This window comes from Chaetodon auriga, chromosome 22 (genome assembly GCF_051107435.1).
Source record: "Chaetodon auriga isolate fChaAug3 chromosome 22, fChaAug3.hap1, whole genome shotgun sequence".
Classification (NCBI taxonomy): Eukaryota; Metazoa; Chordata; class Actinopteri; order Chaetodontiformes; family Chaetodontidae; genus Chaetodon; species Chaetodon auriga.
In genome coordinates, this window is record NC_135095.1 from 15,603,154 (window position 1) to 15,630,628 (window position 27,475).

Genomic DNA, 27,475 nt, shown 5'->3' on the forward strand with positions numbered 1-27,475 from the left:
CATCTGTCACTGAAGCATTTCGCTCTGCACTATTGTTAGAAACACTGCTATCGCTGAACTCTCCATGTCTATTATTGGATGTTTTCAGCTTCCCTTTCATGCTGCACGAAGGTCTAATATTACAGTGCTGATGTGTTGACAGTAGCAGACATAATATTCTCCACAGACAAACCGTCTGCAGCCGCGGAGGCATGCATAACGAGCCCTGATCCTTCAAGAAGCACGCTTTACGCCACATCGCCGCGACTGTTAGCTACGCTTTAGGCACCTAAACACAGGATTTTACTGTCTGCATCACTGTGAACATCACCATAACGTTTTTGTTGTGTGTCATCTTCTTCAAGTCCCAGAGGATGTTTTAACGTAGGCTCACGCTGGGAAGGTGTAGCATGACTGATAAAAGCTCTCTCTCAGGTCTCATCTGGACACGTCGGCCGAGCTCAGATTCTCGTTGGGATCTCTGGCTGAAACCCAGTCGGACCACTACCGCTCGGCCAAGGTCATCCGCCGGCCGAGGAGAGGTCGGATGGGTCTGCGTGAGACCAAGGTGAGCCTCCGAGTCTTCAGTCTCAGTCTGTTTGTACCTTTGCTGAGCTGCTCATTCTCTCCTTGTTTGCTGTTTTGTCTCCGTTTGAAGGTCTTTAAGTTAGAAAGTCTCTGATATGATAATATCATTAACCTTTGGCCAGGATGCTAAAATCACATTAACATCTTGTGCTCTTGTTCTCTTGAGAATGCCTCGATCCTGCTTTATGTTCAGTGTCTTTTATGGCACTTTTAACTAAATTACAGTGTTGAGAGAAGACGTGGGGAGAGTTTAAAGGCAGGTTTTAAAGGTGATCTCAGGCTTAAGCTCTCGAAATGCTCTCATGCTTTGGTGGAGGAGGGACAACGTCCAGGCGAGCCTCCCCCAGGTTAACGTTACACTGTCCAGCAAATATACTGTTCCAAGACCAAATGATGTCCCTCCTTAAAAAGTTTAAATTGTCAGACAGAGTAAGACATTTTAGAGGATGATCAATGCAGTAAAATGTGCTGCTCACTGAAGTGATCCAGGAGGCGTCAGTTAGTTCAGTTTGGGAGCACTAAACAGAAAGTTTCAGGCATTTTAAAGTCAGAGCTCCTCCTCAAGGATTCCTGACAGAACGCTGCTTCGATTATCTGAAGAAAAGGTTTCCAGCTCCCCGAGGACGCCTCTAATTCCCCAAGTGCTTTTAAAAGCGCTAAATTAGACCTTGTGAGTTTGGTTTATTCACAGTCGCTCCTTATCTTTCCGTGCAGGCGAAATCGCTGGGGGAGCACGAGTGGCGCTCGCAGCAGCTTGGGGTTCTGGGAGGCCACCACTTCGAGAGCGACACGGAGATGTCGGACATCGACGACGACGACAGGGAAACGCTGTTCAGCTCCATGGACCTGCTGTCGCCCAGCGGCCACTCCGACGCACAGACTCTGGCCATGATGCTGCAGGAGCAGCTGGACGCGATCAACAAGGAGATTCGGTAGCTGACGCACGCGGCGGCGTTCATTTCATAGAAGAGGCCGGATTCCCAGACATATTGATCTGCTTCCTTTACTTATCGTGCTCCTAATCCACTTTGCTTCGTATTCAGTTAACATGTTTTTAAGGTCACGTCCCGGAAAGCTGAGCCGCTTGCAGATTTTACTGAACCGTCTCAGACCCCCAGCCTTTGCCTCTTTAAGCGATATTCCAGCCAAAATCTATATTTTTCAGTATTAAGTAACACCCTGTTGAGAACAGCTTTTATTCATATGTGTGCAGGATGATCCACCTATCCACTGTAATGTTATCAGTATGTTCTAGGTGCTCATGTATTCCTTCAGATATGCTAAAAAACATCTTAATTCACTGCTTTGGACTGAACTTGCGCTCCGTGGCGCTCATGCTAAGCTATCAGTTGTCAGACACCTCTCCTGTATGCACGCCGTGTTTTGGACAATGCGATCAGCCTCTCGCTTGTTAATGCTGTAATTATCTGGTGCTGATAAGTATTCATAACCCCAGGCGCAACTTAGCTCGGTTCTTTATTTCAAGGGCTCTTAACGTGCCTTTTGGTCTTTGCTAATTTACATCCCCATCAGGAGACGCAGAGCCACGTTCCGTTCAGGAGGAGTTAATTCAAATCTGATGGCAGATAGCGATCGTGAATCCGAGGAGTCGAGCTCGCGGCTAATTACAAAGTTAGACCCAGGCTACGTTAAAGCTAATGACCTGACTTTTAGCCTTTTTATCTCCTCGCTATTGCCTTTAATTAGTTTGCCTGTTACTGTAGGCATTTAGTGGAATTTGCTGGAGAAATCTCCTGAAATCCACCTCCTGAGACCTCCACAGAGGAGGCGCAGCTCTGTAACTGTGATACTGATATCATGTTTTCCTGGAAGTAAAAGAGGTTTTATTTAGCTCTATGCGGCAAAACCTGAAAATATGAGATGAAGAGCTTTTCCTCCTGTGTGCTCCTCTCCCGAAGGCTGATCCAGGAGGAGAAGGAGTCGACGGAGCTGCGGGCGGAGGAGATTGAAAACCGGGTGGCGAGCGTCAGCCTGGAGGGCCTCAACCTGGCTCGAATGCACCACCACGGAGCCTCCATCACTGCCTCAGCCACCGCCTCCTCCCTGGCCTCCTCCTCCCCGCCCAGCGGACACTCCACCCCCAAACTCGACCCTCGGAGCCCCGCCCGCGATATGGAGCGCATGGGGGTGATGACGCTGGTCAGTGTCTGTTTGCGTCCTGTTTGCACTCAGGGTGCTGCTCAAAGACCACGAAGGCCTCGTTTCTGAAGCTGCACGCATGTCTGAGTGTACTTAAGATGTATTTTTAGAGACTGTACCACTTTTGTCAGTACACAGAGATGCACTGTGTGTAAATATGTCTCACTCCTTTGTGCAAAGGCTCCCATATGTCCACAGCAGCTTCTGCATAGTGGGCTGTTTCAGTCAGTGGAAGAAGTCGTAATATAAAGAAAACAGGAAGCAAAAGCAGCTGCTCTGTCCAGGTTTTCTTACCGTAACGTTAAGCTGTAGAACTCCAGAAGACATTAATTTTTGAAGACCTGCTGCGTTAAATGAGCGTGCAGAGGAAGTCGTGACAGAAGCTGTCTCGCTCCGTCAGCTGTCATCAGGCAGCCCAGATGTCAAAGGGACGGATGGCTTACGGTTCCTCCCAGAATAGGCAGTATGTGTCTTACAGCTCGGTTCCTCGACCCGAGGCTGCGGCTCCAGATGTGCCCATCAAAGAAGAAAAACCTCTAAAAATATTCACATAATGCACCAGGACAAGAGGGCGCAGTGTGTCCTCGTCCCAGAGGCCTTCAGAGGAAGAAGACTGATTTTATTGATCGCGCAAATGAGTTGTTTACCAATCCGTCTTTGTCCCTCTGTATCGATCCGTGAATGGATGATCTGTTATCGGGCTCACGAGCGTCTGGATGATATTTATATGAACGAGCCAACAGCCTTTGTTTTTGTCTTTAACACGTTGTCTTTTCTCTGCCGACAGCCCAGCGATCTGAGGAAACACCGGAGAAAGGTACATGTGACGTGTGATGTAATGAGACCTGGATAATGACACCCTGGGCTAAGAGGTGGTTTCCTCGCCACGTCTCACGCCTGTTCTCTGCCCTCGCCCCTCAGATAGCAGCGGTGGACGAGGACGGCCGAGAGGACAAGGCCACCATCAAGTGCGAGACGTCCCCGCCTCCCACGCCGCGCACCGTCCGAATGACGCACACACTGCCGGCCTCCTCGCACAATGACGCACGAGGGTAGGCGGCACCAACACCCCTCAAAGACACAAGCCGCCTCGCCGCTGCCGCAGTTCTGGAGTTAAATTTTAGCTTGATGGTTTTCAGACGGCGCTGTCGTCTTCAGCCGTGTCTGCAATTAAATATAAGTCAGAAGGGAAAATCATCCAAACATGACGTCCTCTGAGAAATGATCTCACAAACTTAAAACCACCATGTTTTCTGTGCGTGTTGGCGCCCGCAGGATCGTGGCGTCTCTGGAGGCCGAGGCCAGTGCGCTGAGCAGCGTCGCCAGCAGCCAGGACTCCCTCCACAAACAGCCGAAGAAGAAGGGCATCAAATCCTCCATCGGGCGGCTTTTTGGCAAGAAGGAGAAAGGCCGACTGGCACATCTGGCACACAGGCAGGTCATGGTAGACCCACAAGGTGAGCAGGGGAGCCGCTGACGCTTCCTTCACTTCTCATTTCACTGAAAGACTGTTCAGATTTACCCAAATTTGTGTTGACAGGGTAGCTCCACTTTGAAGGCATTTCATGTGTTATAGCTGCACATTTTAAGGTTTTTAACGCCGTCAAGGCCCCTTAAACTTCCACTGGAAGGAGGCGGCGCGTTTTAGTTTTGGACGTGCAGGAGAGGATGAAGTCAGGTGTCCTTCGTCATCGTGGTAACAGTGAAACAGATAACAGATAATCAGAGAAACTTAATGCATCTCGTCCATCATTATATCATTTGGCTGAATTATATCAAACTTTTTAATGAGACCATAATGAGCTGATAGAACAGCAAAGCAGCAGTTTGAAGGTCATGACTGTTGAATTCAGTTATCACCTTTGTGTGATTGTTCATGTGTGTGCATCTTTACACAACTTTGGGTAAATCCTAAAAACAAATATTAACATGAATCAGAGGCAAATAAAGCACATACACACACATTTCAGTCTTTATTTACTTCACATCCTCAAGCATCAGTTTCAGGTGTTATTCACTGACATCCTGTGTTCTTCCTCCCGTCTCAGCGACCATGATGGACCCAGACATGGCGGGCCAGGACATGGGGGTGGGCAAGCTGGGAACTCAGGCTGAGAAGGACCGCAGGTTGAAAAAGAAGTAAGCTTTGCCCAAAGATCCTCATCAGCAGACACCTCAGGACAGACTTAGCTCCTGGTCATATTAGCATCTCCCTACATGACAGCACATAGCTCAGCCTGGTCTTTGACTCACGGACGCAGGCTTTACCCTCCACCTCCCATGTTTACCTTTAGCTCTCTCGCTCCACGAAAGCGCGGCAGTGGCGTTCGTGAAAGCGTAACCCGCAGCGAGAGCAGGATCGATAGAAAGCAGAAGCTGGATGAGCGTCCAGGAGCAGAGATCAGCCTCACTGTATTCAGACACAGAGCCAAAGTCGGGCTATTGATCCAGGCTGAAAACCAATTAATCTCACAAAGCTGCAGATGTGCTTTTCCTCACACACAAACACGCCGTAGATCACACCCACGCTCAGACCGGGGTGTGTGTCGGCCCCACAGGATAGAGGGGACCCCCCTCAAATCAGACCTGTCAGCAGAATGTGTGTGTGTGTGTGTGTGCGTGTGTGCGCATTGCCATGCCCCAGTGCCAAATGATGAATGTCATTTGCTCGAAGTGCACATTGAGTTGCCATGATGATTAACTTTGCCTCCCATGTAGTCGGTCGGTAGCGAGTACCGTTCGTTGTTTGTTGACAAACGTGTTGTTTTTTTCCTCCACTGCACTGACTTCTTCATAGCGGTGTCCGGGGTTACGGCCACAGCACCACCCTGCATCTTGGCGCCTCCTCCGCACTGCATGCCATTCAGCTGCCTGCACTACTTTTTCCATTTCAGCATCTTGATCGATCAGTACCGCCGTGGTCTCATTGTCGGTGTGCGTTTTCTTTTCTGTTTCAACGACAAAGTATCTGAATGTACCTGAGCATTTGAATGTAAGGCCATGGAGGGGGGAGGGGGGAGGGGGGAGGGGGGGACGGGGGGGGTCTTGCTGTGTTTCAGTGCATTTCTCATTTCCTCTGCTGCACGAGATGTTGGTCAGGACTGCATTGTAGAAGATGACGTTTTGTTTTTTTTTTTGACTGATCTACAGATGCTCCTGTAAACGAATGTCCTCCATTGTGAGATATGTGTGTGCAGGTGTGTGTGCGCGTGTGTGTGTGTGCGTTTAGAGCCGTTATCGTTTAACTGCCAATTAACTCATTAACATTTTGTGTACTTTTGTCTCCCCGTCACTCTCTCTCTCCTCTCTGCTCTCTGACTCTCTCCTCTCTTACCCTTCCTCTCCCTCTCATCATCCTCTGACTCTAACAAAGCGGGTAAGTTGTGAGGATGTGTAACTGACCTCCTGGATATGACCATTGTCTCCGCCACATTGCCCTGTCCGCCATCTTCTCCTGTCTGTCCTGCCATCCGTCCTCTCCCGAACGACCAGCGCCAAAGCTGACGCCTCTTATCTGTTTACCTCTCTATCCTTCATGGCTGTTAACGACGCCATTGCGCTCTTTCTTTCTTTTTTCATTTACCATCTGAAGACGTTTCTTCCCCCCTTTTTACAGTTCAATGGCAGCTGCATCCATGGCTGGACAGAGAATGTGCCGCCGCTAAAGCTGGGGCCCAATTATTACACCCGGAATGTCTTCCTCTCCTTATATGTGTCTCTATCTATTTGTGTGAAAATAACCAGCTGCCACGCCTGGTTATGGGACTGTCAACTGTTCTTTTTGTTTGTATGATTTGTCATAACTGTTTCCTTACTTCCCTTTCCCCAGCTATGTTCAGTGGATGTATTTCTCCATGCATTAGACCTGACCTGAACATAAAACATGGGCTACGTCCCCATGTGCTGGATAGAGGAGACAGTGAATGTACCTGGTTGTGTTCGGATCAACACATTTCCTCTGTCCCTGTAGGCTTCTGTATGCCATGTATGCTGTGTTTAAGTGCCCTTTCACTGTACTGAGGCCTTCAACGCTGAGAGTGCTACATGTATCATGTTTATTACTAAGCCCACTCTTTCCATTTGTCAGTTCTTTGACAACATGCTCAGGGAATGCGTTGTTGATTCTGAGTTTTTGTTATGAAATGTGTTCACTAAATAGTGCATTGTTTCTGGTGTGTGGGCGTGAGTGTGTTCCCTGGTCCCCCGTTTGTCCGGCGTTTTTTTCGGCTGGCCGTGAGTGTGTGTGTGTGTGTGTGTGTGTGTGTGTGTGTGTGTGTGTCTCGCCGAGCGTGGGAGGATTCAGTACAAACAGCCCCGCTCACGACAAGCCGACAGCATCTACTCGCCGGTCTTTGTCGACGAGGTGCAACCTTAGGTTACACTTCAACACCTGCCTGAAAAAAAAAAAAAGACAAAAAACATGGAGCACAGCCCAGACAATGTGAAGAAAGTTCCTTTTAAAAACACAATGCTGCGTGAGAGAAAGCGGCTCTCAGCAGAACAAACTCGGAGGCTCTGGACTGGGAAGAGCTGGTCCTGCAGCTCTGCACCTTCCAGGTGTGCACGAGTGCCTCCGCCAAGACGCTAAATCCTCTTAATGCCTTATTTTAATCAAATATTTACAGACTCTGCTTTAAAATCCACAGATAATCCTGGTTAATTTAACACTGTTTGGGATTATTAAAAGTTAAATTCGCTGCAGTGAATTCTAACAATCTCAGCTCAAGGTCCATTTACAGGAGTCTCTGTTCTGGAGCTCCATGAGGAGGTTTGATTTGCTTTACCTGCTCCAGAGCAGCGGCTGAATGAGCCTTCAGGTGAGATTCTTTCATGACGTGGTTTCAAGGTCGAGATTTAACGACATTTGCAGCAGCGGTGGGGAAAAAAGGTGCATCGAAACAACCGTGTGGTGGCGCTCTCCACCTAAGAAAATCACTTTAACTTCCACCTGCTGTGGTTAAGTTCTTGAGATTTCCTGCTAAAAGAAGCACACAGGGCTTGTCCTAAGATCAGAAATACTGCAGGTGTTAGAAGGGGACAAACGCTAACGGCAGGATTGAGGATGTGGGAATGAATGTAGTAGTGTGAATGTAATGTGTGTGTGTGTATGTGTATGTGTATGTGTGTGTTAGTGTTGAGGCCGGCCTGCGAGATAAAACGTGTGCGAGTGCTCGGCTCTCGTCGACACGCTGCAGGGAAAAGCAGAGCGAGGATGTGTGTGTGTGTGTGTGTGGGGCGTGGAGTGAGAAACTGTGTGTTTGTTATGACGTCCGAGCGCACGTGCTCATACGAGGTGTCCTCTGTCCCCGCCCTCTCAGACACGAGCTGTTGGAGGAGGCCAGGAGAAAGGGTTTACCTTTCGCCCAATGGGACGGTCCCACGGTTGTCGCCTGGCTGGAGGTAAGTTTGACTGTCCAACAGGTGATTTTGTGTACATAAACAAAACTATTTATAGACACATCGATCTATAAATAAGTTGCAGAATATTGTTCAAAGTAAACTTCATCAAAGTCCCATTTTCCTAAATCTGTGTGTTCATTCACCATAAACTCATGAGCCATTTAATACAGTTTTTGATATTGTTTGCTTCAGTCCATTCTGAGTAATTGTGTTCAGCTCAATTCCCAGAATCTGTTTTTTTTTGTATATTTTAGCAACAAAAAACACTGATCAGAAAGCAAAATAAGACTTTTACGATTTCTGATGAGTCATTGCAGTGAATCACTCACGCTGACACATTTTTGGACTGACAGAGGAAACAGCCAAAACACAGAAACACTGCTGCCCCCTAATGTTGGGCAGATGACCTGCAGCCTCGTGACAAACTCATGACAGCATCCCAGACCACAGTGTTCAGTCACTGATGAGGCCAGAATGATGTTCACAGCAAGATTCAACAGATCAAATCATGTGAAAAAGATTTTCAGCAAAAAGACAAAAATGATCTGTTAATCAGTCTGCCTCTTTCTGTTCATCTCCTCTCCGTGTGGTAAAGCTGTGGTTGGGAATGCCGGCCTGGTATGTGGCGGCGTGCCGCGCCAACGTCAAGAGCGGAGCCATCATGTCGGCCCTGTCCGACACCGAGATCCAGAGGGAGATCGGGATCAGTAACCCTCTGCACCGGCTCAAGCTTCGCCTGGCCATCCAGGAAATGGTCTCCCTCACCAGCCCCTCCGCCCCGCCCACCTCCAGAACCGTGAGTTGTACCGAAAACACGGGAAGAAACACGCAGAGTTTCAGTCGCACGAGCCGTCCGGACAGAGCTGATCAGGAGGAAGACGTGATCAGAGAGTGGAAATGGAAAAGAGGGAATAATAGGATAATAATTTAAGTTCAGGCGTCATCTTCTGTATGAAGCTGGAGTGGCCTGCCTGCAGCCTGTTAGCTTAGCATAAAGAGTGAAAACAGGGGGAACAGTTAGCCTGGTGATGTCAGAAAGTAACAAAATTAGCCTGTGAGCAGCGCAAATCTCACTAAATTATGGTTGTTAGTGTCAGTTAATGAGTCTCTATGCTAAGCTAACAGGCTGCTGCTCATTCTGAACAGACATGAATGAGAGTAACATCAATGTCCTCATGTTAAGAAAGTGAGCGAGTGTGTTTCCAAACATGTAAAAGATTAAAAACACTGAAGTTTGACGAGGCTAGCATGCTAACCAAGGCGCATCAGATCTGACTTTTATCCAGAAATACTGGTTAAAAACAGACAATCTGCCTCCAGAGCAGCTCTGACCAACGTTTGTATGACTGAACGTCCTCTCTGCTAACACACACGCCTCCACACACGGGTGACACGTGTGTTAGCCTTTACGCTCGCACTCAGCACGTTTGTCAGCGCTTTACGTCTCACCAGCTCTGACCCTCCCCGTCTCTGTGATAAGCGAGCATCACAGTGGCGACCCAGTTTGTGTAACATGGCTCCGGCGTGCCCTGTGCGGTCGCTTTCATAGCTCCCCGTTGCCGTTGTAATTGCACACAGTCCCTCTTAGGACTCTGCTGTTCCTTAATGATAGCGACCGTTCACGCCGCAGAGCAAAAACTAATCTGCTTCACACTGAAGGTGCACAAACAAAGCAGACCATAAATCACCCAGAGATGAGAGGCTGTGGCTGTTCCATGAACCCAGCTGAGAATATTCATTAAAGTTTGTGTTTTTAGTCCCATCTATGCACGCAGCGCTCATAACTCCCGAGCTCCTGCACTTGTTCCGTCTCCTCCTCTTGTAAAATAACACTATCAGTACTCTCTCATGCCCCCCCCCCACCCCCTCCCATCTACCACTTAGCTCCACTTCCACACCTCATGAAACTTTCATTACAGCACATGTAACTCCACGCGTCCCATCACAAACTCCCCCAGCTGTGACCGGCGCTCCGCCTGTTGTCACACTTAAAACCCCCCGCTCGCTCGACAGAGGGGGTTAATTGACCTTGTAAATATGGCGGCATGTGTAAAATCGAGCAGAAAATTGAGAGAGGGGGAATAATGGGTCATTTTGCTGCCGCCATTACAACCAAACCCCCCCCTCAAACATGCCCTGAGGGAGGGGTCCACCGTCAGGAGGCCTGTGTCCTGCACCTGGCCATGCAGTGAGCATGTTGGAGGTGTGCTTGTCAGAAACAATAAGAGCCTGCAGCCCTTTCACTGCCTGTCCTCCTCATTCCTGCCATATTTAACAGAACAGCACCGCTAATGAAGCTCCGCTAACTTGCATCATTCCTCTGACTCCTTCACAATAAAAGACAGCGGAGAGCTTTTAATGTGAAGCAGCAGCAGTAACTTTGACGCAGGAGTGAGACTAAACTCCGATTTCCTCTTCAGTCTCCAGCAGAGACAGTTTAGGAAAGGTCATGGTTTAGCCTGCCGCGGTGTAGCTAAAGCAGACCAGAAAGACCCTACTGGATCTGGACTGTGACCTTTAGTTTGTGACCTTTAGTGTTTTTGTAGCCATGCAGTCAGTTTTGGAGTTATCTGTGCTCAGACTTCTGCCTCCAGTCCAATAAAAAGAGTCTGCCGTCCATATTTTCCGCATGTGTGGATTATCCAGAGTTACGGACAGACGTGTTTTTCCTTGTTTTTGATGTACAGAAGCATCACAAACAGACAGTTCTTATCGAGTGATGGTCCTATATGACGGTAAATTGGGTTTGCCTCTGAGAAATCGTCTTTCCACAGTATTTTCACAAACTGTGTAACCAAATCGCCTTGATTAGTTGAGGAAATCGTCAACAGATGAATCAATAATGGAAGGAATTCACTGCAGCCTGAGATAAATCCAGAACCTTCTGCATGATGGGATGGCGCTGACAGCTCAGCGCTGGGGTTTACGTGTCTGTTGGTACTAATTCACCGCTCTTCTTCATGTGCATGGCAGTTCGTACCGTACGCTGAATGCTCCGTGTTGTACCGTGTTGTGTTGTGCCCTTTGACCCCTGGTGGGTTGGGGGGGCCAGTTCATGATCTGACTGTGATGCTATAACACTATTGGCTTACAGTGGTGCTGCTCTTCTTCTTTAACACTGCTTGCCCCTCCTACCGGACCTCTACTACCACCACCCCTGCTGCTGCTGCTCTGTCTCTTGGGCTCTGCCCCTTGTAGCCGTCAGGCAACGTATGGGTGACCCATGAGGAGATGGAGACCATGGCAGCCCCTTCCAAAACGGTCAGTCCCCTTGTGTCCTTCACCCTTTTTCTACCTCTGTCGGTCATGTGCGTCTGGCTGTGAGAGTGGATGTCGGAGGAAGAGAGGCGTGTGTGGTGACTGATGGAGAAGGCATGCGTCATTTAACCCCTTTCCTGGTCTTCTATCATCACTAATCAAAAACAGGATTTTAGTTGGAGGAGCCTCCGTCAGTTCAATGGTACAGCAGCGACGTAGCTGAGCCTGCAGCCTTGTGCTGCTGCTGCTGGAGGTTTGAGTCACTTTGACTGTTTGTTGCTGTGCTGCTGCGACTGAAACATCACACAAAACTCAAAAAGCACATCAGAGAGTCGGCCTGAGCAAGCTGGATGTGAAACACAGCGTTTTTATCCAAAGAGTAACTTCTGATGAGAGTGAGCTTTTACATCATGGTTTATATTACCTGAGATGGAGTGAAGGTAATGAATTGTGATCAGACATCAAAGTCATGTTAGTTTTGTCACTTTTAAAGGACCACATGAAGGCTATTACACCGTTTTGGGGCCTCCGCCGCCATCTTATCCTCCTGGAAACACAGAGCTAAAAGCAGATCTTGTGCCGTTTTGGGGACAGCTTGTTATCCCATTAGTAAACTAAACGCAAACTGTCACGTCAGGCCACATCTGAGGGTGAAAACAACCCTGGAGACCAATTCACATGCCATTTCCATTTGAGCTTTCTTTCCTTTTAACTCGCTCAGCAGTGACTTCCTCAAACCTTTTAGCAGGTCTTAAAAGCCGCCTGCGGTTAGTTCAAGGTTTGTTGAAATGCAGCAGGGGCTGGAGGGGGGGGGGCGTGTCTCTTTATAGGAGCCCCACGACCAAACTCAACTTTGGGTAATAGAAACGCATTCAGCAGCATTGACATTTCTGACTGTGAGAGTAGCCAATGAAACAGCTGCATCATGGATAACAGGTGCTGTTTAAACTGTCTGATCATCAGTCGGCTTTAGCATCACTTGCCAGTTGCATTTAGAAGAGTTCATAGAGCTTTTTAAGAGCAAAATTCCAGCACTTTTCAAGCACTTTCAAGGCGCGTGAATCAAAAATTAATTGATGTACGTTGTCACTTGGTTTATTTCACCAGCTGCAGGATTTGTGGTTCAGTCGTTGTCTCTCATTCATGTTCTCTCATCTTTGTGTTTCACTCAGAAGTCACAGTCTGAAGAGGGGAGCTGGGCACAGGTAAGGAGGAGCCCTGCTGATGCTGTTTCTGTCCAATAGTTCCAGATGATATTTTCACAGATGTGTCTCTCTTCTGTCAGACTCTAGCTTATGGCGACATGAACCATGAGTGGATAGGGAACGAGTGGCTGCCCAGTCTAGGACTACCTCAGTACCGCAGCTACTTCATGGAGTGCCTGGTGGACGCCCGCATGCTGGACCACCTCACCAAGAAGGACCTGAGGGTGCACCTCAAAATGGTGGACAGCTTCCACAGGTAATGGACTCTGGTCTGCGGCCTCACAGTGACTGACAGGAAGTCCTGTATTTAAACTGGAGCTTAGTGGTAGATTTCAGGTGTTTTAAGCTGTTAATTGTTAGCATCACATGACTGTCGACATGTGTGACTTCCTGACACCAGAACAAGTTTACAGTATGGAATCATGTGTCTGAAGAAGCTCAACTATGACCGGAAGGAGCTGGAGAGACGCCGGGAGCACAGCCAGCATGAAATGAGAGGCAAGTGAACCCAAAGCGGAGCCTGAACATCGCGACAAACGAGAAAAGACGAGGAAATAAAGAGAGATTCAGCTTTAAGACGAGATTTCTGTGTGCGCAGACGTGCTGGTGTGGAGTAACGAGCGGGTCATCCGCTGGGTGCAGAGCATAGGCCTGAGGGACTACGCCAACATCCTGCTGGAGAGCGGCGTGCACGGGGCTCTGGTCGCCTTGGACGACAACTTCGACTACAGCAGTCTGGCGCTGCTCCTCCAGATCCCCAACCAAAACACTCAGGTAAATCTGAAGTTAGACCGGTGAGAAGCTGGTTTATCAGCAGTGTGACGCCTCACTGTGAGGGGAGCGTTTTTCATCTTTCAGGTTTTTTTTGGCCTTGTCAAGCCAAATATAAAGGTGCTGAATATGAGCAGAAATATCTTCTGTCACCAGTTTGAGGCCAAAAGTAGAGGTATGTTGGTATCAGCCTTCAAAAAGCTGGTGGAATCTAAATCAGAACATGCAGATCTGCCAGCTGTCACTCTGGCAGGCTGCCCTGTGAATTTCCACTGCTCATCTCATCTATAATCAGGTGAAATGGATACGCAGTGCGAATAATGTAACGTGTCAGCTGCCTCTGTTACCGCTCGGCTAAAAATAGCTGCTGTGTTTTTGTTTTGTTTTTTTTGTCCTCAGGCACGTCAGATTCTGGAGCGAGAGTACAATAATCTGCTGGCGCTGGGCACCGACAGGAGACTGGATGAGGTGAGCTCAACAGCCCGCCGGGCCGACCTCGCAGCGCCTCGAGGTGGAACGTCACGACAGACAAAGCTCGCTGTTCAGAGCACTGTGACGACTGTTACCAGCCTAATTAATATTCACGATGGCTAGGAACGTATTATAGAAGCTCAAAAGTGTTTGATTACGGCACATTTATTCATGATTAGAGGCCTGAACGTCTTTTTTTTCTGCAGCCTTCCAAAGAAATATGCCTTCAAACATGATGCATATTTACCGTTTGCGTTCATTCTTCTGTGCATCAGTGTGACGACAAAGACTTCCGAGGTCCGTCGTGGAGGAGGCAGTTCCCGCCCCGAGACGTTCACGGTATAAGTATGATGCCCGGGTCCGCGGAGACGCTCCCCGCTGGATTCCGTCTCACCGCCACGTCTGGTCACTCCCGGAGACTGCCCCCCGAGGGTAAGTGCCGGTCTGTGCAGCTCAGCTCATTGTATACAGTACATTTTGTGAACAGCTTTCAAAGGCTCAGGTGAAGTCCACCTGTTGCACTGGTACATCGAAGCACCTCACCTGGCCGCAGGAGTCGGTGCGCCTTGCTGTGTTGTGACCATGTCTCTTGTTCTCTCCGACTCTGTGACGGCTGCTCTGCAGTCCTCTATGAGGCGCTGGATGACAGTCCTGACGACATGTATTTGGATTGGTTTCAAGGTCAGCTATGCCCCTCTGCAGGTCCTGGGCTTGTTGGCCCTGCGTGTATTATTACTCTACATATACTCCCTCCTCTTCACATGGTCTCTGCCAACCACTGTCCTGCTGTATCTCTCCTTTTCTTTGTGGTCTCTCGCCCTCGCCTCTCTCTCTCTCTCTCTTTCTCTACTCGACTCTTGAAGCTCTCTGATATCCAACTCCAAGGGTGTTGTTTTGCAGAGTTGCAAAATAGTTGTGTTCAGTCACCCTGGTGGTAAAAGCTAGGGGGTCAAGTTATGGATTAGGAGCCATGCTTGCTGGTGTGACCCTTGAAGTTTCAGTAATAAAGCAGCAAAACAAAGGTGGCTGAGCGGTGCTATGTAAGTTGGCCTGAATCAGGAGGTTTACATAGGCGACAGTACAGTCTTGGATGTCTCAAGAACTCAAACTGACAGTTTGTGTCATTCCTCATCCCTCTGCTGTTAAAAGAGGACACTGGCTGAGATAGGCTTTCATTAAAGGATAGTTCCAGGTTATTACATCTTATTTCTCTGGTTTTGGCCATTATATGAATTTGTTCTGATAACAGCTGCAGAAAAACACCTCAGTGTGAGTGCTGATAATCTGGGAACACAGCGGCTTTACTTCAGCAACATCTGACAGGTGGAAAATGATCCAAACAGCTTCATTCTGAGGTCAAACTCAAAGTGTGTGCACCCGTGTTACCTTAAAAACAGTCAAAGTGAAAGCTTCTGAGGACAGGAAGTCGCTCTGTAAGCTGTGATGGACGTGTACGACAGACTGTGACAGCTTGCTTTCATTTGGCTAACTTCTCTCTAGTGATGCTGCTGCTTTCCTCAGATTTCAGTAATTAACTTGCTGAAGCTCGAAGCTTCGAGTCCCATTTGGAACAAAGACCAGAGCTACTTAATCGAGACGCAGGTTGACCAAATTAACTAACTAAAGGTCAACCAAGTCACTGGTTCCCACTCACAGTTCTGACAGCTGACACTGAATCTGCTGAGGCCAATAAATGATCCCTAAATTGATTCAGCTTTTATTTTGAAGGTCAGGACTTAGCAGTAAAGATGCACACTGTGATAACCTGGAGATGACTCTTTAAAAGGATGCAGAGTGTATCAGCAACCGTCTCTTCACTTAAAGCCACCCGAGTTCTGATACACGACTGGAAACCATCCGCCTGCACTGGCCAGTGTTCTCCTCTAACACAGTGTTCCCAGTGACACTCAAACAGCCTCCCCGTGTCCCTCTGTCTCCACTCTCTGTGCTCCCGGTCTGTGACGTCCACAGTACACTCAGATCTCGTTGCTGGTGTTAATCCACGCAAAATGAAAACTTCCCTTGAGTGCCACATGTGACCCGTGGCTTCTCCTGAGGGTGACTCTGGAAGTAATCTCTGCTGTGTGAGGAGAGTGTTTTTTTTGCGTGTGCTCGAACTCATACCGTTGAGGACGTCTTCATCGTATGTTTGGGGTGGTGACCACTCTGGGTCCATCTGATAAACAGCAGGCTGTAATACTGAGACTTAAAGGCTCTTTCTCTCTCGCTGTCTCCCCCTACAGTCGGACCCTCTGCAGTGCAGCGGCTGGACAGCTCCACGGTGAGAACCTACTCCTGCTGAGAGGAGGAAGAGAGGGACCTTAAACTGTACGCTGTATGTAACACAACACAGATTCTCGCTCTGTCAAATACACAGCTTTCTTCAGAAGTGCTTAAAACAGATACTGGATGAAAGAGAAGAGGGCCAATTGTTTCCAGAGATAAGCGTGTTTGTCTCCTCGGGCTTGGCGAGCCTCCGCCGTGTTTATGCCAGGTAGCTGTGATAAGGTGATAGAAGACGGCGGGCTAGCAAACGAGCCGCGGCCTCATGCTGACATGCCCTCCTTTAATGTCCGTCCAAACAAGAAAAGATGAGTCGGTCACGGTCCAAGCTTTAGAAATCTGCCTCACATAAACCAGGAGTTCTGCACCTGACACAGAGATTAGTTAAAGTTCGTTTACGTGATCCCGCTCCTTCATGACGGAGCGTAAGAGAAGCGCTGTGTCCTCTGCTCAGTGGACTCACAGGTCTTCACCCACCCTTTACTTAAGGATTTCCACAGCAAAGCAACAGATAGAGGGCGTGACCCACGTCAGCTGACCCTCCTATCAAAACTCAGAGATGACAATTAGAAGTTCAGTGGCAACGACAAAGCCAGCTAACAGCCTAGATCCAACTTTAAGCTAGAAATAACAAAAGAAAACACTTACTGACAGAAGAGTTTGTTCGTTTTTTGTTCAGATTACAAAGCGAGCTTGGCCTAGTTTCACTTCCAACTGTCGTCTTTGTGCTGCCAGGTGCGGTGGAAAAGTGTAATTTCTCATAAGTATCTGCTTTGATTTGACTCACTATCCGCCTCTCTGCATCTGTACTGTTGGGAAACTCAGTCACAGCTCAGAGAGAAGACTGAACTCTGCTCGTTTAGCATGAAAAGTCCAGGCAGACATGAGACCGACAGCTGACTTCACTCATTCACTCCTACTGTGTTTGGATCCTTTAAATGACATCAATTTGCTCTCTTTAAAAGCATTAAAAAGGCCTGATTGAGATATATGTTTCAGTCTGGACTCGCCCGCCTGTCAGTCAGCATCACCTAAATGTTTGTTAGTTTAACAAACATTCAAATCTTAGTTCAGTAAACTTTTTAGTCCCAGACCAGAATCATTAAAAGCCTGCAGAGGGTCCTTAGTGCTGAGGTGGGAGGCTCAGCAGACAGGTAATAACGATAAGAAGGGGAGTAAACACAGAGCAGACGAGGTTTGGGTCAGCAGGGGAAAAGTTACACCTTCGTAATTTTGTGTTTCTCAAGAATGTGCTCATCCCGTGGAGCGCCCGGCCGGCTCTTTCTACTGCTTTCATCAGCTTATTTTCCCAGGCACTCCCACACAGACAAAAGAGACAGAACACAGTGCAAAGTTCAGCCAGAGCACGAGGCTGGAACAAAATCTGATGCTGCTTGCACACAGTCTGTCTGTCTTCCCTCAGCTGCACAAACTGATACAGACAGCACCAGATTTCCACAGAGACGCCCCCAAAGTACACCTTTCCTCACTGTTAAGATGGTTTCCAAAACACGCACACACACGCCAAGAGTTTCTGAAACACCATCTTATTTAGAGAATGCTAGAAACACATCACGTTTTTTACTGCTTTAAATTAGCCAACGCAGCTACTTCGACCTACTGCACCCAGCACGGCTCCACACTGACTCATTGTAATTCAGGATTTCTCGTCTTTTCTCCAGAAACCGAAGATTTCCTGCAGCGCCTCATTAAACTGTGTTTCCCTTCAGGTTCAGTTCTGATGGAGATTAACTAGGGGAGCTGCTGGATAGGCCAACCTGCCGAGGAACAAACCGTTGTGACGACACGCACTGCCAAGAAGCCCTGCGCTCCTCTCTGACCCCGCCTCCCTCGCCCCCACCCCCTCCCTCCTGACCCTACTCCACGCCCCCATAACGTGGGCACCAGACGCCGGTGCTAAACTGTCCTGCAGGCCTCCCTGTTGTCACCATTTCTACCTTTTACATGTACAGTAACTTGTCGAAGCATAATGTACTGTGTATTTCTTCTACAGGAGATGTGTAGGTTATCTGTACATAAATATGCCATTTTTTAATATATATACACATCTATGTATAAAAAGATATTCAGAGTTTGTGCAAAAAAATGTCCCTGCCACCTCATTTAGTGGACCATAGATTAATATATGCTGCTCTTTAAACTGTCTCCATATTACCCCGCCCCCTCTAGATCATTTTGTACATATGGTTTTATTTTTTCATTGTGCTGCTGATGAAGATGAACCCGCGCTGCACCACAGAGAGAGGAAGAGTCTGGACGTTGTGTGAAAACCTGCCCTCTAGTGGCCAACCAAAGCCACTCTGAGCCCCATTTCCAGCACCAACGAACCCGTCGTTCTCCTTTCTCGCTGTCATAAAGGAGCATTTTAAGAGGACGCGCCGACGCACCGGGACGACATGACAAGCACTTTGATACAACCGCATCAACTCAACGGACTAATCGGCAGCCAAGGACGAAACAAGAGGCGCCGCCGCTCTCCGAAGCTGCACAAAAACTTCTTCTCAGAGAACGGGGGAAAAAAAAAAAAAAAGCAGGACGACGCCGTGGAGCCTGTCCCCCGTCGTACTGTACGTTCCGTCCGGCGAGACGTCGACACAAAGGACAAACCACACACTCAGCCGAGCTGGCCTTCTCCCCCGACCCCTCCGACGTTAACAGAACAGAGGAAATAACTGAAAGACAGACTGCTTTAGCTCATCGTGTGCGTAGAGTGTATATGACCATGTTGAAGTGAGGTGACTTTAAAGACAAACCTGTTGCTTGCTGTGACTTACATTGGTGTAACTGTTAACTCTTTGTTTCTGTCGGAGTTTGCAGGGCACCGGCTGTACGGCCCTGTTACCTGTCTTTTAGTTATTTCTGATGGACCACTTCAACAAGTCTTACGCTTTTAATTTGTTTTTACATCTTCAATTTGCACGAACAATGAATCATTTTATTTTGTGTCCATTTTTTGTTTCTTTCTTTTCTTTTTTTTTTTTAATTTATTCTTGTACTTTGGTCAAAACTAAGTGGTGAGCAAGCAAATTTTCATTGTCAATTAAAAAAAAAAATGTCAGTGAATGAGTTATGTTCATTAGCTTTCATTCAGAATTAACACGCACGTTGCCTCTGTTCATTAATTATAAACGAGCACAGCACATAATGCTGCACGGCTTCACATTATTATTCAGATTATGTACAAACAGGCTGTTAATTTGACTGTTACAAATGGAAACTTTAACCCCGCTTCATGGGTTTGGCACAGTTCACATCAGGTGAGAAGGTGAAAGGTCAGTGTCAGTGTCTCCCTCCACCTTCGACACAGTTCACACCCAGTGCTGCAAAGCTTCAAAATCCATCCAACCTCAGTCTTCTCTCTGATCCAACAGACGAGCTCAGGCTCCGTGAGGTCTCAGGGCTTTTTCTACCTGCCGCTCGATGTCCTTGAACACGTCCGGGTCCTCGATGGTTGGAGTGATCTGCGGAGAAAACACAAAGCCCAAAAAAAACAGCCCAATTAAAATGGAATTAAAGTAATGATTGAACATTTACCTCAGTCAGTTATGTTTACGCGATGAGTGCACTCATCACAATGCAAGGACTTCTTTTAAATCCTGCATTTAGACGTAGAGCATTAAGGCCGTATCCATGAAAACCTTGTATTTACATCTGTGAACAGAGCCACTATAATAAGAAGTAGTGTTTTCTCAGGCCGTCATCCACTTCTCTCCTGACGCCTTTAACCTGATCAGCACAAACCTGAGTCAGTAACTATAAAGAGATGAAATCCCAAACGTGCCCTCACTTGTATTTAATGAGTGCAGGGCCTGCTAACGCGCCATCATTACTCAAATCCTGCACCACAAAATGAGCCTCACTGTTTCCTGAGCGGCTGTAAATTCACGCACGGGGGACGAGAAAATAAAATTCCCCTCAGCGAGTTTCTCCTGCAGCACTTAACTTTTAAAAAAAACTATTGGTGACGGCAGGAAAGCACAAACTGTTCTGCAGAGCTGCGTCAGACCTTGTAGGGCTTCCCGTTGACCAGGTTGGCCAAAGAGGAGCGAGGGATCTTGCCGGAGCGCGTCTTCGGCAGCCCCTGGACGAACAGCACTCTCCTGAAGGCAGCCACCGGTCCAATGGAGTCCCTCACCAGCTTCACCATCTCTTTAGTGATCTCCTCTTCGTTCTTCTGCACACCTGAGACACACGATGCAAACAATTTAAATTTGGTCGTAGTCTTAATTTTGCGGGCAACTTCTCTTTCGTCATAAAGGGAAAAGAAGGCGCCATCGAAAAAAAGAGGAAAAGTGACAAAATGACACCTGAGGAGTTACATCTTCACTTAATGCTACACTGAATGTCATGCCTCACCATGTTTAAGCACACACAAGGCCAAGGGCACAACACCCTTCAAAGTGTCTTCCAGACCCACCACAGCACAGTCTCCCACTGCAGGGTGCTGCAGCACTGACTGCAAAACACACACACACACACACACACAAACATGAAAATAACAAAGAAGAGGTGGGAAAACCTTTGTGTCACTTCCTGTGTAACCGCTCTCTACCTCCTCCAAGGCTCCAGCAGACAGCCTGTGGCCGGCCACGTTGATGACATCATCAGAGCGGGACATGATGTAAAGGAAGCCCTCCTCGTCCACGAAACCTGCGTCCATGGTGTCATAGTAACCCTGATGAAGGGCCACAGAGGAGTGATTACATGATGTCCCTGTGCAACGTGGTCTTTCGTTAGAGTTTCTTCAGTCAAACCCCTTAACGGCTGCTCTGTAATATCAGATTTCAACACTAGAGGGCCACATTTTACCACATATTAATCACTACACGCTCATCATTAATCCACTGACTCCAAATACAATTGTTCTGACAGACATTCAACTTTTTCTCTCATTGAATCAGACAGCTGTGCACATTATTTCATGTCCAATAAACATCAGAATGTGAGGACATAATGTAATAATGTCTTACTGGGAACTTGGTGAAGTAGAGTTCCTTGAACAGATCTTGGTTCTGCCACAGAGACAACGCTGCACCGGGTGGTAACGGCAGCCTGAAGGGAAAAGCAAGCCAAAAACACGTGTAGTTAAATCTGTGTCTGTATATTTGTATATTTGTGGGTCTAAATAACTAATAAATATAAAAGGAATTTAACACGTTAGATCTGAACTAATGATTGAAACACCAAAGTGACACGATAACGCCGACAAACTCAGCCATCAAGGCTGCAACTTCTTCAATCTGCGCGATAAAATGACTGGTTTTGTCAAAGGAGTCTGGTGGCTTTGAGCAGAGCGATGTAATCTCTGCTAAAATCACGCTCTCAGAATACCAATCTGAGGCCGTCTGTATTTTCCCTCAGGGGTTACATTGCAGCTCATTTCGTGGCTGCCGGCTGAGGCAATCTGCGGGACGGATCCCAAAACCTTTCACACCTCGTCGTCATATGGAACCCAGGTTTAGAAACAGCAGAATTACTCTTTCTATGCGAGTGTCTCTTCAGGTTTGAATCATTGTGAATTCAATGAGCATTAAAGGCCTTCTTTCTCCCCAATGAAGCATGACGATGGGTAACAGTCAGACTCTGCTAAACTTAACCTCCCTGACACACACACACACACACACACACACACACACACACACACACACACACACACAGCAGATAGGACAGTCTTTGTTTTTCCAGAGGCCACCAGTAATCCCCCTCTTGACCGGTGACTTGACCAAGGTGATCCCATTTCCTGAGTCTGAACCCTAAACATGCGTCTGCATAGATTAATTTCACCGCAAGCAGAATATTCAAAGCTAACACCTGATGTCTGATGGTGGCTGTCTGAGTCATTTGTGCTCTTTATGACCAAATCAACAGACTTAGAAAAAGCTACATTTGAAACAATTAGATGTTTAATAAATGCAACATAATTGCAAAGTAATTTGTTTTGTTTTGACATATAAAACGCACACTGCTTACAGGCCATAACACATCAGCATTACTCACTCAGTGAGTACTGAGTGTGATTTTATGATGCTGTGCATTTAATCAAACAGGGCTGGAACAGGTTTTCTGGCAGCCTGAAGGAAGTCACAGCCTTTCCCGTCTGTTTACAGCTCTACCTGTCGTCATCCCTGGGCGCACTGTACATGTGAATTCCTTGGAAATCCTCCTTGTTTGGCGCTGAGTCAAAGCCAGTTACAAAGAACAGGGAAACGGAGTTGGAGAGTGATAACAGACAGGCGGCAGGCTGGAAGATAAGGCGGCACAAAGGGCTGCCGGAGCTTTTGATGAAGCTCCCTTTGCATAGGCAGCCCATATATAAACTTACACGTTTCATTCTCCGCCTCCGGCACAGACAGGAGTGAGGCCCCTTGGAGCTGAATACAAGCCGCCAAACAGTGAATTATTAAGATTAATGACTAAAAGATCGGAGCTTAAATCTGACTTGAGCATTTCTGTGCTTGTGCGAGTGATGGAGGAAAAGTGAAGCAATGACTAAGCTGCTCACACGCCTGTGAACGTACCCACTCATCTTACCTCACCACGATATTTCCCAGGGTTCTTGGCTTCACCTCCCGCATGTCATCATCGATCACTGTGACTAGTGGAAAGGGAAGAGCACGCAATTCATATTCAGAGGCGGCGTATCACCCACTAGCCAACTTGAAGAGCCATAATATAAAATACTCTGCAGGGAATTACAAGCAGCTGCCAAGTTTTATCATTTCTGTTTTGGTTTATCTGCGGCTGTAATTGAGGCGCAGCAGTTTAGACTTACAATGTTTAAATAATGACTGGTGAGTGAAATTAATTTAAAAATAAACAACCCTGACTCCATAAAAGTTAAGACACTGCAGAGCATAAATAAAATGGTGTGATAACTGGCTAATCCTCTCTGACATAAACCAAACACCTGCTTGGATCATTCCACAGGTAAACAGGCTCACTGGTAACAGGTGAGAGTGTCATGATTGGGTATGAAAGGGGCATCCTGGAAAGGCTCAGTCGTTCACGAGCGAGGATGGAGAGAGGTTCACCACTTTGTGAGCACATGATTGAATAAAGGAGATTACTGCATGGGCTCGTTTTGCAAATAAATCTGGGTTGTAGAAACACAAGAAACGAACATGACAGGAAAAGCTGGTTTGTGTTTTGTGGGGTGCAGATCAATAGTTGTGACTCTTACCGTTGTAACCTGGCACAGGTTTCCCAGCCTGACCTGCAGGTGGCGTGAGTGAGTTACCCAGACCAATGCATGAGGAGGTGATGGCTGAGCCGGTTTCTGATGAGAGAGACACAAAAAAGAGGTGCATGAAGACAATGTGTGTGTGGGAGACTCATAACGCTTTCGTGAAAACACAAGAGCTTTGGATCCGTGCTGCAACGGCACAATTCTGACACAACCCCCGTGGATTTCTGGCTTTTCTGCTCTCTATGCAAATGTTAAACCTTCTGTTGGTGGGCTGATCAAAAGAGCTTGTGTGGTAGTGGGTTGCACTGCTTCTGTGAGCAGCATTAACCTACATAATACAAAACTATGACAGCTCCTATGGGCTCTCCCCGACTCCACAACCCCACTGTGCTCCACTTACTGCGAAGACTAGCCAGTTTGTCATGGCCCACCCAGAGAGCGAGCAGCAGAATCGATCCAGCTCACTAAGCAAGATTACATCAGAAATCACACAGCGGCAGTCCAGCCCAAGAACAGCATCTGTCTGCGAAGTTCCTCTGAAATTTGAAAAACAATGCATGTGAAGAAACACGTCTCAGTCGCTGGGTGTTGGCCGGTTTCTTGGCGTAAATACAAGAACAAAGATGCATCTGAGCGTTTGCATCTGTCTGGCCTGTTTTCTTTTCCCAGGCTGAGAGTTTTACTTAACCGACGCCTCAAACAACATGCACACGACAGGTGACGGACAGCTCAAAATCAGCTGCAGCTCAATGATTCCCACTGTTTTTCCTACGATCTGTAGGTGCTGTTTGCACAAAGGGGGAAGTTAATCTTGCAGACAGGACTAAGCTTCACTGGATGTTTAATTAGATCAGACATGTGGCCACATTTCAACCACAGTCAGCCCTTTGGCTTTCTGACACTAACACAATTTACAAACAAGAGGCAGCTGAAATATCTCGTGTGCTGCCATTTTGTGCACTAACATGCAAATTTATGCACACGCTGTTCCAAAAGGTAATCAGATTATGTTCTCTATAGGGAGCGCACGGTTGTAAATATGATGTTTCTGTCATGTATTGTTCTTGAGTTATTGTGGCCACAAGTGTCATGGCATTTTCCCCGGTTTATATGATAATGTATGCAGCTGGATGCACTAAAACCAAATCACATGAGTTGCTACACGGGGGGGGTGGGGGTGGGGGGACCACTTCAATCATTTTCTTCTGAAATCTGCAGTCAGCGGCAGCGCTGGTGGCAGAAGCGACTTGTCGTCTGGGAGGGCAAAGTCCACTGGCAAAACATCGAAGCTAGCAGGCCAGCTATGCAAATGACAGCTCAGTCGATACAACAGAGATGTCGGCAGCTCAGACTCCTCATTAAAGCTTGAGGGAGAGCTTCAGCTACAGAGGACTTCACCGGGGTTACACACCTGTCAGCTGCCGACAAAGAGACCGGGCTGCAGAGAAAACCTGGCCACCAAAATGACTTGGAAATGTTAAATCTGGAGGTGAGTGGTTCCCTGTGGAGTCTTCTTGTAAACAAAGTTTCTGTTTACATTCAGCGTTTCTCACCAGAGTACTTTGTCTGTATCACTGAGGTCTAACACACTGAATGGATTTCCCTCATTATAACATGACTGCAAACCTGCACTGCTCCCACCTGTGTGCGCCATGATCGGCAGGAATCTATATCGTTCTCTTGTTCACGTGTACGATAAACACGGAGCGCCTTTAAGCAGCAACATGCTGAACGCAGTGTCAGAAGTTGGGATAAGGAGCCCGGAAAGGAGTAGCAGGATGTTCAGATCATGACGTACTTCTAAGGTAAGACCCTGGGTCAACATGGACCAGGACTATCTATCAATCAAAGGTGGATTTAGACTGCCTCTTCCCTCTACTACGAATCAAACGGGTGCAAACGGCTGTAGATCCGCTCCAACTTCAGCACAGCAGGCTTCAAAGACATGAGCTTGGGGGCAGAAGGTTGCTGTTGGTTGAGGAGGGGATTAAGTTATCAAATGAAGGGGGGGGGGGGTCTAAAGTTGAACACATTATCCAACCACAGCGGCCTCTGAACCGGCAACCACGTAGGCCTCATTCATCAGTGGCAGGTTGGCCACTCCCTGCAGGGTTCAAAGGCCATCGCTGTCAGCAGACACAGCATTCAGTACCAACGGTTAAAAATTCTGTCTTCAGGAGGCCTTTAGTCCCGTCCACCTGGTCAGAGAGCAGGACCAGGACAAAGTGATGACAGACCCCCGTTGACCAATCGCGCCCTTATCTTTGACCTCAGGTGTGTAGCAAGACTCTGCTCCTTGTACTGCAACGTTTACTGCCATCATATAATCCAAATAGTACCAGAGCAAAGGGCAGATACTGTATTTATGTGTACATGATGTTTTTAAGGTAAGGTTCATGGTGAGGGGCTTCAAGGTGAGCACTGATACTTTCGGATGGACCTGGAAAACATCATCTTATCAACTTTACCTAACGAGCCCATATTGGCAAACCTATATATCGGTCAGGCTCCATAAGAGTCCTTTAAAAGCTCCATTGAACTGTGCGTCGATCAGAGCTCGACTCAGCCACCGAACCATGTCAGCATGAGTGCAGCGTTTAAACTTGGCTGTTTACAGCAGCAGTGAGGGCTCGCTGGCGGCGATTCAGGCCCAGCAGCGAGTAAATTCAAAACCCAAATGAAAAAAGACAATATAATTGGACCTTGACATTTTACAAGGCGCACAGGAAGACAGGGAACTGGCTGTGCAGCTTTCAGGCACGGGATCAAATCTGGACAAAGCAAAGATATCTCGCTGATAATTAGCTGCGTCACTAAGACATTCTGTCCTCGCGTTTACGTGAAAGATGCTAAGCTGACAAGAAAATAACTCCGATCCTAAAGGCTGACTCAGGCGTCTGCCAAGAACTCCTGAGGTTCTTCCCTCAGCCCACAATATGAAGGCTTAATGGATCCGAGCGCAGCAGTTGTTGTCCGTTTACACAGCTACACCCCGTGGCTCACAGAGAACACATGCAGAAATGATTAAAAACATTTTTGCTTACCTGGAAACATTTTTGACATTTGAGAGGTTTATCAGTATGCAGCAAACCGAGGAAGAGTTTACTTCTATTATTAATTCAAAAAGCCGACATTATCCCTTTTGATGTGGAAATATCATTATTGACACCCTCAGCAATGAAAGAACGCCACAGTATCTACCATGAAAATCTACCCGCAGGGACAAAGTCTCATCCAATTGGGTTATCTGTCCAAAACGTGTCTATTTAAGGCTCAAGATGAAAACTTCCTTGAGGTGAAACAGACAAAATACTTCCACTGCCGCTATTCTGGTCACATTGTGCTGAGGAGATTAAATATGCTGGCTAAGAAAGGTAGACAGCACAGGCTGAGACAGGTGAGCGAACGCTAGAGGGGGTGAAAAGGGGTGAAAACCTCGTCTGTGGGCTCGACTCGATCACACACAAACGCACGCTCAAGCTGTGTGGTTGTCTATCTGCTTGTCTCACTGATTGACTGGTGTTGTGAGTCTTCGGTACACACACACACACAAAAACACACCCTGGTATCAGTCTACTCCCACCTCCGTCTTTTCCTTTTCTTTTGCTCCTTCTCGCTCCCTCGCGCTCTCTTTGCCTCTGTACACAAACAAATCAATCTTCCTTCGACCTGTTGGAGATGAGCTTGGCCAGTGAGAGGCATTTTGAGTGTGATGAATGGGCTGGGGGGGAGGGGGGTGCAGGGGGCTGTCGGAGGATGCTGTTGGAAGAGCGGGATGGGCGATACGGTGGCGCCTTTTCAGCTGAGACGGTGCTATCGAACAGCCGCGCTCATTACCACTAGCTTGAGGTGGGAACTGCATTTCAGGAAAAACAAAGACGACTCTGATGCTGCGCTCTTCTGTCTCTGCAGCTCCTCCAGCACTCCACTTGTTTCTGAAACAGATGAAATAACGGTCTTCTCCTCAAACCATGTAACCCTACCCTTCCACCGCCTCCAATAGGCCCTGCACACTGAGACACACGAAAGCAACCATGTGTTGAGCACAGGGTCAACAGAGGATGCTGCCCACAGGGTGAGAATGGGATTGACCAGGTTCAGGCTTTAAGAGGAGCACAGCTGTAACTCCCATTCAAGGTTTTACGTCGATGCA

At 47.6% G+C, this 27,475-nt stretch overlaps 2 protein-coding genes across 4 annotated transcripts in view; one reads left to right on the forward strand and one right to left on the reverse strand.

Annotated features, from left to right (window-relative positions):
* Window positions 1-19,201, forward strand: part of ppfia2 (PTPRF interacting protein alpha 2) — a 141,467-nt gene extending 122,266 nt beyond the window's left edge. For 2 of the 3 annotated variants that reach the window (XM_076722436.1, XM_076722439.1), the window contains 18 exons: window positions 415-547; window positions 1,282-1,499; window positions 2,487-2,727; window positions 3,515-3,544; window positions 3,649-3,779; window positions 4,003-4,184; window positions 4,776-4,866; window positions 8,046-8,127; window positions 8,723-8,923; window positions 11,326-11,388; window positions 12,558-12,590; window positions 12,671-12,846; window positions 12,991-13,088; window positions 13,189-13,364; window positions 13,761-13,829; window positions 14,108-14,264; window positions 16,076-16,167; window positions 17,846-19,201. In XM_076722436.1, coding sequence (XP_076578551.1) covers window positions 415-547; window positions 1,282-1,499; window positions 2,487-2,727; window positions 3,515-3,544; window positions 3,649-3,779; window positions 4,003-4,184; window positions 4,776-4,866; window positions 8,046-8,127; window positions 8,723-8,923; window positions 11,326-11,388; window positions 12,558-12,590; window positions 12,671-12,846; window positions 12,991-13,088; window positions 13,189-13,364; window positions 13,761-13,829; window positions 14,108-14,264; window positions 16,076-16,134 — 2,140 coding nt within the window. In that variant the 3' untranslated portion in view covers window positions 16,135-16,167; window positions 17,846-19,201. The remainder of the gene's footprint in view (window positions 1-414; window positions 548-1,281; window positions 1,500-2,486; window positions 2,728-3,514; window positions 3,545-3,648; window positions 3,780-4,002; window positions 4,185-4,775; window positions 4,867-8,045; window positions 8,128-8,722; window positions 8,924-11,325; window positions 11,389-12,557; window positions 12,591-12,670; window positions 12,847-12,990; window positions 13,089-13,188; window positions 13,365-13,760; window positions 13,830-14,107; window positions 14,265-16,075; window positions 16,168-17,845) is intronic. The other variant, XM_076722438.1, reaches the window with a different exon arrangement.
* acss3 (acyl-CoA synthetase short chain family member 3) overlaps window positions 19,118-27,475 on the reverse strand; it is a 34,543-nt gene continuing 26,185 nt past the window's right edge. Inside the window, exons 10-16 of the mRNA XM_076722440.1 lie at window positions 23,317-23,412; window positions 22,668-22,731; window positions 21,107-21,188; window positions 20,689-20,811; window positions 20,493-20,592; window positions 20,143-20,318; window positions 19,118-19,597 (exon numbers count right to left, since the gene is read on the reverse strand). Of these exons, the coding sequence (XP_076578555.1) occupies window positions 19,514-19,597; window positions 20,143-20,318; window positions 20,493-20,592; window positions 20,689-20,811; window positions 21,107-21,188; window positions 22,668-22,731; window positions 23,317-23,412 (725 nt within the window). The 3' untranslated portion in view covers window positions 19,118-19,513. The remainder of the gene's footprint in view (window positions 19,598-20,142; window positions 20,319-20,492; window positions 20,593-20,688; window positions 20,812-21,106; window positions 21,189-22,667; window positions 22,732-23,316; window positions 23,413-27,475) is intronic.